The 13,213-nt window shown below is 47.1% G+C and overlaps 2 protein-coding genes across 14 annotated transcripts in view; one reads left to right on the forward strand and one right to left on the reverse strand.

Annotated features, from left to right (window-relative positions):
* Nucleotides 1-1,617, reverse strand: part of PFKFB1 (6-phosphofructo-2-kinase/fructose-2,6-biphosphatase 1) — a 68,105-nt gene extending 66,488 nt beyond the window's left edge. For all 12 annotated transcript variants that reach the window (XM_078364046.1, XM_078364039.1, XM_078364044.1 and 9 more), the window contains exon 1: nucleotides 1,499-1,617. In XM_078364046.1, coding sequence (XP_078220172.1) covers nucleotides 1,499-1,526 — 28 coding nt within the window. In that variant the 5' untranslated portion in view covers nucleotides 1,527-1,617. The remainder of the gene's footprint in view (nucleotides 1-1,498) is intronic.
* Nucleotides 1,618-3,413: 1,796 nt separating this feature from the next.
* APEX2 (apurinic/apyrimidinic endodeoxyribonuclease 2) lies at nucleotides 3,414-12,499 on the forward strand. Of its 2 annotated transcripts, XM_002762915.7 has the most exons (6): nucleotides 3,414-3,663; nucleotides 4,767-4,850; nucleotides 5,477-5,657; nucleotides 6,188-6,334; nucleotides 7,029-7,098; nucleotides 11,240-12,499. In XM_002762915.7, the coding sequence occupies exons 1-6, from the start codon at nucleotides 3,507-3,509 to the stop codon at nucleotides 12,155-12,157; spliced, it is 1,557 nt and encodes a 518-aa protein (XP_002762961.5). In that variant the 5' UTR covers nucleotides 3,414-3,506; the 3' UTR covers nucleotides 12,158-12,499. The 2 variants fall into 2 exon arrangements, with proteins under 2 accessions (XP_002762961.5, XP_078220180.1); XM_078364054.1 differs by lacking the exon at nucleotides 5,477-5,657.
* Nucleotides 12,500-13,213: the final 714 nt, after the last annotated feature.

Consider the following 13,213-nt stretch of genomic DNA (forward strand, 5'->3'; position numbering starts at 1 on the left):
CTTTGTCTTTGGTTCTTACATTGCTTATATGCTCCTATCTGAGCAAGTATCCACCAGTATTTTCCTGGTCTGCTTCCCCACTAGACTGTGAACTCCTTGAGGCTGGAGACTGGATCTCAGTGATCTGTAATTGGTGTTTCCAGTGTCCAACTCAGGCCCTGGCACAGAGGACAGAGGAGATACTTGCTCGTGTTTGTGCAGTCTACATCTCCCTGCCCTAGATGAGATGTACTTGTGGACAAGTAATCCTAGTTCAACAAGGTAAATATTATAACAGAGAGCTGTGCAGGGAATTGGATGGGAGAACTAACTTGGTCTGAGGTAGGAGGTGGCATTTGGAAAAGTTTTTCTACATTGAATGGGACAGAAACAAATAAATGAATGAATGAAGTCCTCTCTGAAAAGGGCCAATAGATTTGTGGCAGAGAAAGGGTTCAGTGAGTACCAGATTCTCATTCAAGACCAAGCTCTGACCTGCAGCTCTTGGTCTAAAATTCTAAAATGAGGCTATCTCTAGGGAAGAAAAGATTATAATGTGATTTCCCAAGGCCCACAGATCCTGACCCCATGCCCCTCCCAAAGCATAGGGCATGTATATGGGGGGAGAATCCCATGTAAACCAGCATATGACAATGCTGATAGGTAATATAATCATGAATGAGGTCTCCCTATTGGGAGCTCTTACTGTTTGGGTATGAATGCATTTGTGGAGAGTGAAGGTGTGAGGGGAGATCGACCACACGCTTACAAGCTAGGTGCATGTATTTGAGTGTTAAGCCTTCTGTGGCAGTAGCCTAGGATCCCCCTCCTTCTCAGCCACTGTCCTTGCCCACCATCTCTCCACTATTTTCAGCCTCATGCCTGGACCCCAAACTTCACTGAATCCTAGTCCTAGAAGTAGCTCTCCACAGACCATAGTCACACAGGGAGAAATGGAGCTGGAGGGTTTTGGGTGGTATTGCTTGTGGAGCCTACAGAAAAAACAAGATCACTACTCCTAGACAGAGCGAGGAAGTCCTGAAATGTCTCCAAAGAGCTTTGGTTTCTGTCCTTCCACCCTTTTTGATTGTGACAGCTCTCTGAGGAGAGTTGGCTGGAGACTGTGATTTCCATTTTACTGAGGAAGCTACTGATGCCCAGAGAAGCCAGAGAGCTTGTTCAAAGCACCACAGCAAATCAACCCTACTTTATACACCAGTGGGGAGGTAAGAGATACAATCTCAATCACTCAGTTCATTCAAAACCTGACTAGAGCAAGTTACAGAGACTTTCAAAGGTGCTAGGAAATTGCCCTGGGGACCAGTGTCTCACAAAGGCCAGAATGGATTTTTAAAAATGCACAGATAGATAAATAGATGACATATAATCTTTTCCCTCACTTTCCCATGCACTTTAATGCACATGCCAACCAACTACCTATGTAAAACTTTCCAGAGAGCCTGAAGAATGGATGTGGATTTGTGTAAATCCTGCCTACTTTCCCTTCTTTTTCACTTACCTTTTATTCTAGAGGTTTTTTCTTCCATCGCTAATTATCCAACACTGGGTTCTCTTGCATTTATAGACCCCCAAGACAGGTCCAGTCGGTGGCATCAAAGAGGAAGCCTGGAGGTATTCGTTGGTTCCCTGAGAAGGCTGAGGATGTACCCTTGTTAAGTGGGGGGGGTGTACGTGCTCTGTTGAAATATCAGCTGTTGTAGTTGCCAAAGAAGTTCCTGAGCCACCCGAAGACTTTTCTCTTCAGTCCAACCATGTGTTCACCTTGCCCCAAAGGTCAGAACTAATATTAACAAGCCACTGCAGAATGGGGAAATTAAAACCAGCTATGGAGACAGGCAAGTTCTGGATTTCGCTGGGGTTGAGTTTCAGATGGGTCTTCAGTGTAAATGGGCACAATCCCTTACTGGAAAGCAATCTGGCAATATGAAGCAAGAGAATAAAAATGTTCATTTCCTTTGTCCTAGTTATTGCACTCCTGGGACTCAATCCTGAGTCAATAACCCCCAAAGCATGAAAAAGCTCAGGACATACAAATTTTTATTTTATTCACAGAGCTATTTTCTGATAGCAACAACTGGTAACCTTTAAGTCCTCCGGGAGGAAAATCAGTTTACTGGATTTTTGCTGGAACCATTGAGGATGATGGCTCTAAGACTGAAATTCTGGGGAAAAAATAATTATGCTACAACTCTGGGTGAGGAACCTAAAGATGTATCGTTATGCTTTTCCCTGGACATAAGGCATATCCATTACTTCTATTTTTTGTGCTCTCAAAAACCAAGCCATGAACCTGTTGATGCTCTTGTTATTGTCCTTTGTTCATTCATTCACCTGACAAATGTCTATTGCTTCCCAATATATGCTGTGTCCAGTATTAGGGGATGGGGCTAACAAGATGAACCTGACATAGTCATTGCTCTCAAGCTGCTGGCAGTCTAGTAGCAGCAGAAATAGAAGCCACTGATAGCTGTTCATTCTAAGTCCTGTGACAGAATGGACCATACGGTGCTGTGGGGCCCCAGAGGAAAAGTCTTAACTGGGGAGGTGTGCGGTCAGTAAAAACACTCAGAAAAGTAATCCTTGAGCTAATTAAGACAGGGTTTGAATCTTGACTGTACTACTTCAGTGTAAGAAAGAGTGAACTGTGAGAATGAAGTGAATTCACTCGACGTCTCTAACTTAGCCTCAATGCCCCGAACTGGGTTGTCCTGAGAATGAAATGAGATAACATATACAGAAGAGTCATCGATGCATCGGGAGACAATGCTGCTCACGAGCTTACATTTCCTGGGCTTTGATTTCACTTATCTGGGAAACAGAACCAAGAGTAAGTTTGTGTCTGGCTACATCCTTCAGAATGTTAGGCGGGCCAAGACAAATAGGGGCAGGCTTGAGACAGCCTCCTCCTCCTCCTCCCCTTTGGCCCAATAAAGCCAAAGGCCCTCCTCCTAAGTCTTATCTCAGTGGAGCAACTCTTACTGCTCCCTCCTACAACCAGGAACTTCCCCTTGCCCCGCCCAACGCGAGCACAAAGCACCACCTACTCCTGGGGCTCAAGCGCTGCAGCCTTCGGCGTACTTAGGTGGGCGGTCCGCCGCACTGAGGGCGGGGCTTTGGTACTTCGCGGTTCCGCTCAGGGTTCCGTAGCTTAAAAAGTGGCAAGATCCCGTTTGTAAGTAACCGGAAGCACCAAGTGGACTTCTCAGTAGAGGGAAAACGCACTGAGACTCAGGTGTCCGAGCGGGAAGAGCAGGAGCCCAACTAGAAACTCCTCTCGTCATTCATTGCCCCTAGGCTTCCGCTCTGCTTCCTTCAGCGTCCACCAGTTCCTCTTCCCGCCAATGAGAGCTAAGAAAGTTGAAGCCCCGCCCCAGTGCGTCAGACGCTTTTGTGGCACGCACGAGAACGCCTGCGCAAAGGCGCGCGGGAGGCGGGCCCGGCCAACTTCCGAACAGCAAGCCGTTCTCCCGCGCCTTCTTTGGCGCGGACTGTCCCGACCCTTTAAGATGTTGCGTGTGGTGAGCTGGAACATCAATGGGATTCGGAGACCCCTGCAAGGGATGGCAAATCAGGAACCCAACAACTGTGCCGCTGTGGCCGTGGGGCGCATTTTGGACGAGCTGGATGCCGATATCGTCTGTCTCCAGGAGACCAAAGTGACCAGTGAGCGCTCTGAATTCCAGGATCCCTACATACTTTTTCTTTTTCACAAACTTTTGCCTCTTGCTCCATGTAATTTTACTTTCCCAGTTTCCTAGTCTTAGAGTTCTGCCCTTAGACCCAGATCCCTTCCCCCTTAAACGCCCATTTCCCACCCTAGCTGGATCCCCTAATTGCACTCATCTCTCGTCTTCAGCAAACTTTAGCTCCTCCTCCAAACCCCGTATGTAGTCAGATTCCCACTCATTCTCCAGCCCCAAATTCAGTCCCCTGAATTTCCTCCTTCCATAAGCTGTCCATCTCCCCGCACCCAGTCAAACCCCCCAATTCTTCATCCTTGCCCCAAGCTCAGATCCTCTAATTCCCACCCCATCTTTGACCCCAGCTCAGTCTTTGTAGTTTCCTCCTTTTCACACCTCTACTTCACACCATTAGTGATGGTGGCAGGTAGGGGAAGAGGGTTTCCAATATTTGATGAGAGGGTAATAAGAAATTTAGACATTTAGTTTACAGAGCTAAAGCTGCATAATAGTAAGTTATGTGAAATATAATTTTTATGTATAAAATTGTCCCCAAGACCCCTTATCTATCCCCATCTTTCTTCACCAGCTGAAAGCCTCTAATTCCCACCTCATTTCCCACCCCAACCTTAGATGTCCTCTTATTTCTTCTCCCTATTATTTTCCCTCAGAATCCCCTAATTTCTTTTCCCTCCGTCCCCAGTGCAGATCCCCTAATTCCCTCTCTCTTACCTCCCACCCTTAGCTCAGATGCTCACTTTCATATGTCCATCCCCACCTCCAGCTCCCTCCCATCATCCAGACCCCCAGGCTTAGGTCTCATTCTTTTCCCCTCCCACCTAATTCTCAAGCTCCACTTCATAGTCTTTAACTCTCCCCCTACCCTTCTGATTCTCATATCAGTTTCCTCTCTGGCTTTTCCCATCTTTCTAGCTCCTCCTCTAATCATAGATACTTCATTTCCTTCACCCCCAACTCTGGCTCTGATGTGTGCAAGGAATTAGCCTAAAACTGTGATTCCAGGACTTTGTGTTTCGTGCATTCTAGTTTTACTTCTGACTTAATCTTACATTTTTTTTTCCCCAGGGGATGCACTGACAGAACCCCTGGCTATCGTTGAGGGTTATAACTCCTATTTCAGCTTCAGCCGCAACCGTAGTGGCTATTCTGGTAAATGGGGCCTTCTGTGGACTTTAAATTAGTGATGGTGGCAGGTAGGGGAAGAGGGTTTCCAATATTTGATGAGAGGGTAATAAGAAATTTAGACATTTAGTTTACAGAGCTAAAGCTGCATAATAGTAAGTTATGTGAAATATAATTTTTATGTATAAAATTGTCCTGCTGGACCTCAGAAGTACAGTAGTAGTATGGTACTTAATTGTGTGAACTGTGAAGCCAGATGGCCTGGGTTTGAATCATGGCTCATTTCCTAGCTGTGTACCCTCTGGCAAGTTACTTTACCTCTTGGTGCCTCAGGTTACTCAGCTAGAAAATGAGGATAATGTTTACCTTCTAGGGCTTTTACAAGGATTAAATGAATTAATCCATGTGATAATAGCTAATACTTCTTGAGCACTCACCATGTATCAATGTAAAAACTTAGAACATTAGCTGTTATTATCCTATGGCTTTTTTGGATGCAGGAAGTAAGACTCCAGGGTTTGAGTAAGGTTGCCCAAGAGCCACACTTTGTGAAGATGACTTAGGTGACCTGTGTGGGGACAGTTGGAGTGGGACAGGCTGTACAACAGGCTTTTGGCTGCCAGGTCCGCTCAGTGTACCCTGTCTGTTCCCAGGTGTAGCCACCTTCTGTAAGGACAGCGCTACCCCAGTGGCTGCTGAAGAAGGCCTGAGTGGCCTGTTTGCCACCCAGAATGGGGATGTGGGTTGCTATGGAAACATGGATGAGTTTACCCAAGAGGAACTCCGGGCTCTGGATAGTGAGGGCCGGGCCCTCCTCACACAGCACAAGATCCGGTAATAGCTCATATCTCCCTGCTTCTGAGCACTGCTGGTGTGACTTTTTGAGTGAAGATTCTAAGGTTTCCCTTATAAACATACATGCACTGCGGAGAAGTTCCCAATTTGCCTTTCCTCGTTTAGTCCTGGCTGGGCTGCTCACTATATCACCCTGGCAAATTACGTATCCCTCTGAGGCTTGAGTTCCATCTCTGCAGTGGGGGGCTGGCCAGGTGATCCAGCTCTTACTACCACAGACACCTCAAAAGCAACTTAGTGCTGAACTCTCTGCTCCATGTTGCTCTCTTTCTGGGTGTTCTGTCTTTGTGAATAGCAGCACAATCACCTGGTTGTCATCCTTAGATGTCCCTCTCCCTGCCTTACCAATAGTCAGTCCCCAAGTCCCGTGCATACCAGCTCATTTGTGTCTCTTTAACCCTTTTCTTTTCCATCCCAGACAGTCACTAAATGGAAGCCATGTGGTATGGGGAAGGGACAGGAGGGGAGGTTTGAAACTGACTCCTTTTGGGGGTTTTTCTTTTCTCCAGCACATGGGAAGGAAAGGAGAGGACCTTGACCCTAATCAACGTGTACTGCCCCCACGCAGACCCTGGGAGGCCTGAGCGTCTGGTCTTTAAGATGCGCTTCTATCGCTTGCTGCAAATCCGAGCAGAAGCCCTCCTGGCGGCAGGCAGGTACTGCAAGCCTGGGCAGCAAGGCTTCCTTGAGTTCGTCCTGAGTACCCAGCCCTGTGTCAAGCTCCATTGAAAGGGATATGGACCCTTCGTCTCTGAATTATTTCACAGCATAGTTGCAGACCCCAGTATGCCCACCTGAGTAGGCTCTGCTCAAAAGAAACGTGGGTTTTGTACTCTGACCACTTATTCAGGCTCCTGCTCTTGCTCACTGTGTGTGAGCCCTAGGGCTAGTCTTGCCTCTGTTTTCTCTTTTGTCAAATGAATATATGAATCTCTACCTGACAGAATAGTTTTAAGGGTGAAATGAGATGACAATGGTAAAGTGCCTGGGAGCAAAGGAAAGTCTTGTTCCAGGGAAGGACAGGAAAGTGAGGATGGGTTAGAGCAATCAAGGGGAGGTGGTATCTGAGTTCAGCTTCGAAAGACAAGAAAAATGCTCATTAGGTACTGATCAGTGAGGCAGTCGTGTCAAACAGAACGCTGTCACCTTTGGAGATCAGAGTTGGGTTGGTCAGATGTGAAAGGCAGCAAGGTTGTAGTAAGATTGTGGAGAGGTAGGCTGCTATGAGTAGCTGTTGGCTAGGAATCCTCAATATGGGAAGTGGCCTGTCTGAGCTCTTGGGCCCAGGAAAAAGTATATGGGCCAGGACTACTGCACCCCTTTCTAACAATCCCACATTGTGTTTTTCAGCCATGTGATCATTCTGGGTGACCTGAATACAGCCCACCGCCCCATTGACCACTGGGATTCAGTCAACCTGGTAAGGCTCCCTCTAGGTGCCTGGCCCCACTCCTGACTGATTCTATTTGTCCAGCCAACCAACACTGGGTTTTTGGCCCAGGGACAGCTCCTTTATTGGAAAGTAGAGCTTGCTTTGCAATACTATTCTTATAGTACTGAGGATTGGTCATTCATTCAATGGACAATACTGACTCTGATCATGGCCTGGCCCTGAGCCCATACTGAGGGCTCAGGAGTCAGATCCAGCTCTTGGTTCCTAGGAACTCTCAGCATGGTTGTGGGCTACAGACACATGGCTAGCAGGTTATAGGATGGTATTCTCAGGGCAGAGGCACAGATGACATCCCAGAAAACTACGGGAGTTCAGAGATGGGATTCCTAGGTGAGGTCAGACATCAGGACAGGCAGCTGAAAATGGCTGAATCTTTAAAGATGAGTAGAACAGAGCTTTGAGGTAGCAAAGCATTGTAGCATGGGCAAAGGTTTCAAGGTGAGAATTTGCATTGTGTGTATGGGGAACCACAAGTCCCTTTCTTGTTAGTGACATGGGAAGGGAGGTGCGTGGTGGAAGATGGGGCTGAAGAGTTTTTGGGGAGTCAGATTTCAAGGACTGTGAGTTCCACATCGCCTTGGTCATTTCCTTAATACACTCTGTTTCTTGCTTGTGAGCTTTCAGTACCTCGCTGTTATCTCTGTGATGCAGAGAAAATATGGAGGCCTAGTATTCAAGGCTCTTGGTCTGTGACCTGTCTCTATTTCCACCTTCAGTGTCCCTACACATTTTGTCCTCTTTAGACAGGTTGTCACCTTTCTGCCCGTTGCAAAAGCTATTCTCATTCTGGCTTTTCTCACTGTGCCCTGAATTGGTGGACATGACCCCCTTTCTGTCTTTTTGTTAAATGAATCTCTTATCTCAGTCCCCCTAGGCCCATGGTTTTCAATTCCTAACTGCGTATTAGAACAAAAATATCAATATCTTAGCACTACTCCAGACCAATGGACTCAGTACTCTTGGGTGTGGGGCCAGAGTAGTGGCATGTTCTGAAAGCCTCCAGTGTGACTTTACTGTGCAGCTAGGCTTGAGAACCACTGCCCTAGGATTTTCAAGCCAGCTCTCATCTTGGTTTGCCTCATGTCTCATGATGGGGGATCAGTGATTCCTGCTGGCACAGTCCCACTCAGCACTGAGCTTGGCTCAGAGAAGGGGCCATGAGAATATTCCTTGATTAATTTGCATAAGAGCAACATAAATGTAGATATGGCTCCCAGCTGGGAAAATGAACAGAAGTGAGAGAATGGTGGTGGAGGTGTGGTGGGGAGCAGAGAGAATGCTACAAAGTGTGAGCCTTCAGTTCCTCCCTGCCTCATTCCGCTTATGCATTTATTCAGTGTGTGCTTTCAGATTCCCGTGATAGCATCATACGCCTATATGCCTTCTCTACTTAGTCCAGAGCTATTCTAGATCTCACAAGTATGTGTACCTCCTTCATTTTCTCCTTCAGGAAAAGAGAACTGATAGTGTCAGCTCAGATGACATACACAGTCTTTCCAAAATAGCAGAACATGTCCACTTGCCACCAGGCTTGCTCTTTTAGTCTTGTCATTTCTGTAAATGGCAGCATCATCCCCTCGGTTGCTTCAACTTGCAGCCTGGGAATTGTGCTAGTATCGTCTTTCTTTCTTACACCACTTCCCACATTCAGTCAGTCGGCAAGCACTGTTGAATCTTGCTATAAATCATCTCATAATTTCATGCTTCTGTCTCCTCTGGCAGCCACACTAGTCCAAGTGACCATCAGTCATCTTGCTTGTGTGACTATGGCAGTCATTTCCTGCTGGTATTCTGGTCCTAAGTCTGGTCTTTCCTCAAGTCTTTTGGGTACACAGCACGCTCCCTCCACAGGCCCAACACAGAGACTGTTCTTAAAGTTAAGAGCACCCTCCACCTAGGTTACTCTTGCTCAGCCTCCACACCTCAGCTCCAGATCACTTATTGAAATGAAGCCTCCTTGGTCCCCAGGAATAGATCAGGTTCCTACTTTGTCCCTGGCATCATGCTTGATGCATAGTAAGTATTCCATGAACATTTGTTGCATCGAATGACTGGGTGTGTAGGTGGATTGAATGGATGGACTAATGGATGATGGATTGGGGATCAGAGCCTAAGGAAGTATTCAGACCTGGATCCTTGCAGGTCCTCAGCTCATGAGTTAGGGATGGTCATTGAGGGCTTTGACACACCAGATAAGCCAAATAGTGCCAGAGGGTTTAAAGGAAGAAGCTGACGGTCTTCGGATCTGTTAACCCCAGCCCTACTTCATAGAGGCAACCACTTTTTTTTTGTATTTATTTAAACTTTTTTTGCATTTATTTAATTTTTAAAATGACACTTTTTGAGTTCTGGGGTACATGTGCAGATCTTGCAGGATTGTTACGTAGGTATACACATGCCATGGTGGTTTGCTGCCTCCATCCCTCCATCACCTACTTTAGGTATTTCTTCCAATGTTATCCCTCCCCAATCTCCCCACCCCTTGCTATTCTTCCTCTAGCCCCCTACCTCCCAGCAGACCCCAGTGTGTCATGTTCCCCTCCCTGTGTCCTTGTGTTCTTGTTATTCAGCACCTGCCTATGAGTGAGAACATGTGGTGGTTGGTTTTCTGTTCTTGTGTTAGTTTGCTGAGAATGATGATTTCCAGATTCATCCATGCCCCTGCAAAGGACATGAACACATCCTTTTTTTTAAATGGCATTTTAGGTTTTGGGGTACATGTGAAGAACATGCAAGATAGTTGCATAGGTACACGCGTGGCAGTGTGATTTGCTGCCTTCCTCCCCTTCACTTATATCTGGCATTTCTCCCCATGGTATCTCTCCCCACCTCCCCACCACCCGCTGTCCCTCCCCTATTCACCCCAATAGACCCCAGTGTGTAGTGCTCCCCTCCCTGTGTCCATGTGTTCTCATTGTTCAACACCTGCCTACAAGTGAGAATATGCGGTATTTCATTTTCTGTTCTTGTGTCAGTTTGCTGAGAATGATGGTCTCCAGGTTCATCTATGTCCCTACAAAGGACACAAACTCATCGTTTTTGATGGCTGCATAATATTCCATGGGAACACACCCTTTTTATGGCTACCTAGTATTCCATGGTGTATATGTTCTATATTTTATTTATCCAGTCTATCATTTATAGGCATTTGGGTTGGTTCCAGGTCTTTGCTACTGTAAACAGTGCCACAGTGAACATACGTGTGCATGTGTCTTTATAATAGAATGATTTATAATCCTTTGGGTATATACCCAGTAATGGGATTGCTGGGTCAAATGGTATTTCTATTTCTAGATCCTTGAGGAATCGCCACACTGTCTTTCACAATGGTTGAACTAATTTACACTTCCACCAACAGTGTAAAAGTGTTCCTATTTCTCCACATCCTCTTCAGCATCTGTTGTCTCCAGATTTTTTAATGATTGCCATTCTAACTAGCAAGAGATGGTATCTCAATGTGGTTTTGATTTGCATTTCTCTAATGACCAGTGATGATGAGCATTTTTTTATATGTTTGTTGGCTGCATGAATGTCTTCTTTTGGAAAGTGTCTCTTCATATCCTTTGCCCACTTTTTGATGGTTTTTTTTTTCCTTGTAAATGTGTTTTAGTTCCAAAGAACTAAACTAGATTCTGGATATTGCCCCCTTATCAGATGGGTAGCTTGCAAAAATTTTTTCCCATTCTGTTGGTGAGGCAACCACTTTTAACTTCCTGTTTTCCATTCTTTTGAAAAGCAGTTCTGGGAATTGCTTCGATTAAACTAACTTTCAGATTTGCTATTGATGGACCAATGCAAGATAAATTCAAGCTCATGTAGAGGGAAAAATAAGCATGGGCTTTTAAATAGGATGAAAATCAGAATCCCAGCTCTGCCAATTCCAGAGGTCAGGAGTTCCCGACCAGCCTAACATGGTGAAACCCTGTCTCTACTAAATACAAAAAATTAGCTGGGCATGGTGGCGCATGTATATAACCTTAAGCAGTAGTCGTCTTGGGACAACCAAATTTTCTTATTTGTAAAATGCAGCAGTTAGTCTAAGTCCCTTCCAGTTCTAGGTATCTAGTTCTGTCTCTTTCTTTTCCAACTCCCTTTCCCTCTCGCCTAGGAATGTTTTGAAGAAGACCCAGGGCGCAAGTGGATGGACGGCTTGCTCAGTAACTTGGGGTGCCAGTCTGCCTCTCATGTAGGGCCCTTCATCGATAGCTACCGCTGCTTCCAACCAAAGCAGGAGGGGGCCTTCACCTGCTGGTCAGCAGTCACGGGCGCCCGCCATCTCAACTATGGCTCTCGGATTGACTATGTGCTGGGGGACAGGACCCTGGTCATAGACACCTTTCAGGCCTCTTTCCTGCTGCCTGAGGTAATGGGCTCGGACCACTGCCCTGTGGGTGCAGTCTTGAGCGTGTCCTCTGTGCCTGCAAAACAGTGCCCATCTCTGTGTACCCGCTTCCTTCCTGAGTTTGCAGGCACCCAGCTCAAGATCCTTCGCTTCCTAGTTCCTCTCAAACAAGGGCCTGTGTTGGAGCAGTCGGCACCGCAGCATAACAGTCAAACTCGGGTACAGACATGCCAAAACAAAGCCCGCGTGCGCTCAACCAGGCTTCGGCCCAGTCAGCTTGGCTCTAGCAGAGGCCAGAAAAACCTGAAGAGCTACTTTCAGCCCTCCCCTAGCTGTCCCCAAGCCTCTCCTGACATAGAGCTGCCTAGCCTGCCACTGATGAGCGCTCTCATGACCCCGAAGACTTCAGAAGAGGAGGCAGTGGCCAAAGTGGTGAAGGGGCAGGCCAAGGCTTCAGAAGCCAAAGATGAGAAGGAAGTACGGACCTCATTCTGGAAGTCTTTGTTGGCGGGGCCCTTGCACATACCCCTCTGTGGGGGCCACAGGGAGCCATGTGTGATGCGTACTGTGAAGAAGCCAGGACCCAACCTGGGCCGCCACTTCTACATGTGTGCCAGGCCCCGGGGTCCTCCTAATGACCCCTCCTCCCGCTGCAACTTCTTCCTCTGGAGCAGGCCCAGCTGAACCAGTGGAGGCCTGGGGATATCTGGCATGATCACCCCTGCATCTGATCTGAGACCAGCTCCCCTTCCTCTCAGCTGCCTCCTGCTTCTCCCCCAAAGTCTCCTACCCTTCTCTTCCTCCTCTAATCCCTCTCATCCTCTTTCTCCTTGCCTAGCTCCTTGTTGGTGAGCTTCTTATGCCTTACTCCTCTGACCTAGTCCCCTACGCCACTTACCACCTTCCTGTCCGAAGTACATGGGCACTAGCTGCCCTGGGAAGTTGTGTGATTTTAAATCACTTCTGTCCTTGCTGGGAAATGTATTTGTGCATAAATAAAGTCTGTGTATTTGTTTCAGGGTTGCACATTGAGTGGAAATGTGGATGTACTCCATAAAGTTGAGTCAAAGAAGCTATCTCAGTATTGGGTTTGGCAGCTGGCTGTAGCCCAGTGATATAATTCCCAGGGAAAGCAGGGCTGGGGGGAGGAGTGAGGAGCAGTGCTCACCAGAAAGGGTTCTCTGTTCAATTATAGGAGTTTCCTATACTGCTGAGGTTAAATCAGCAAGGGAGGTGGGCTGTGTAGTCTTAAACCAGAGCTTTCCAACTAGTGTGCCCCACAGCTGCCACAGTGGGTTACAGGGTTGAAAGAAATAGGGTCCTCAGCCCTCAGAGTTGCCAGGCAGGGTCTGGGATCACACAAGTCTCAGGGAAGATGGCCTCCTCAGCAAGTAGTATCGTTCGTGCACCTAAGTGTGCCATGGAAATATTTCCTCTATGCTGTGACCTTGAAAGTGAGAGCATTGCCTTGAACACAGTACTTGCTATAGCCAAGCCTCTTCTCACCTTTGAAAATGGGACTGGTAGGCTGGGCAAGGTGGTGCATGCCTATAATCCGAGCACTTTGGGAGGCTGAGGTGGGCAGATCACCTGAGGTCAGGAGTTCGTGACCAGCCTGACTAACATAGTGGAGCCCCGTCTCTAGTAAATACAAAAAAATTAGCTGGGCGTGCTGGTGCATACCTCTAGTCCAAGCTACTTGGGAGGCTGAGGCAGGAGAATCGCTTGTACTTGGGAGGC

The sequence above is a fragment of the Callithrix jacchus genome, chromosome X (genome assembly GCF_049354715.1).
Source record: "Callithrix jacchus isolate 240 chromosome X, calJac240_pri, whole genome shotgun sequence".
NCBI classification, from domain to species: domain Eukaryota; kingdom Metazoa; phylum Chordata; class Mammalia; order Primates; family Cebidae; genus Callithrix; species Callithrix jacchus.

Excerpts from the sequence above, each read along its gene's own strand:
- APEX2 (XM_002762915.7), top strand. The coding sequence starts at position 3,507 with ATGTTGCGTGTGGTGAGCTGGAACATCAATGGGATTCGGAGACCCCTG. Across the intron at positions 5,658-6,187 it reads CTCACACAGCACAAGATCCG|CACATGGGAAGGAAAGGAGA; the intron begins GTAATAGCTCAT and ends TCTTTTCTCCAG. Across the intron at positions 6,335-7,028 it reads GCCCTCCTGGCGGCAGGCAG|CCATGTGATCATTCTGGGTG; the intron begins GTACTGCAAGCC and ends TGTGTTTTTCAG.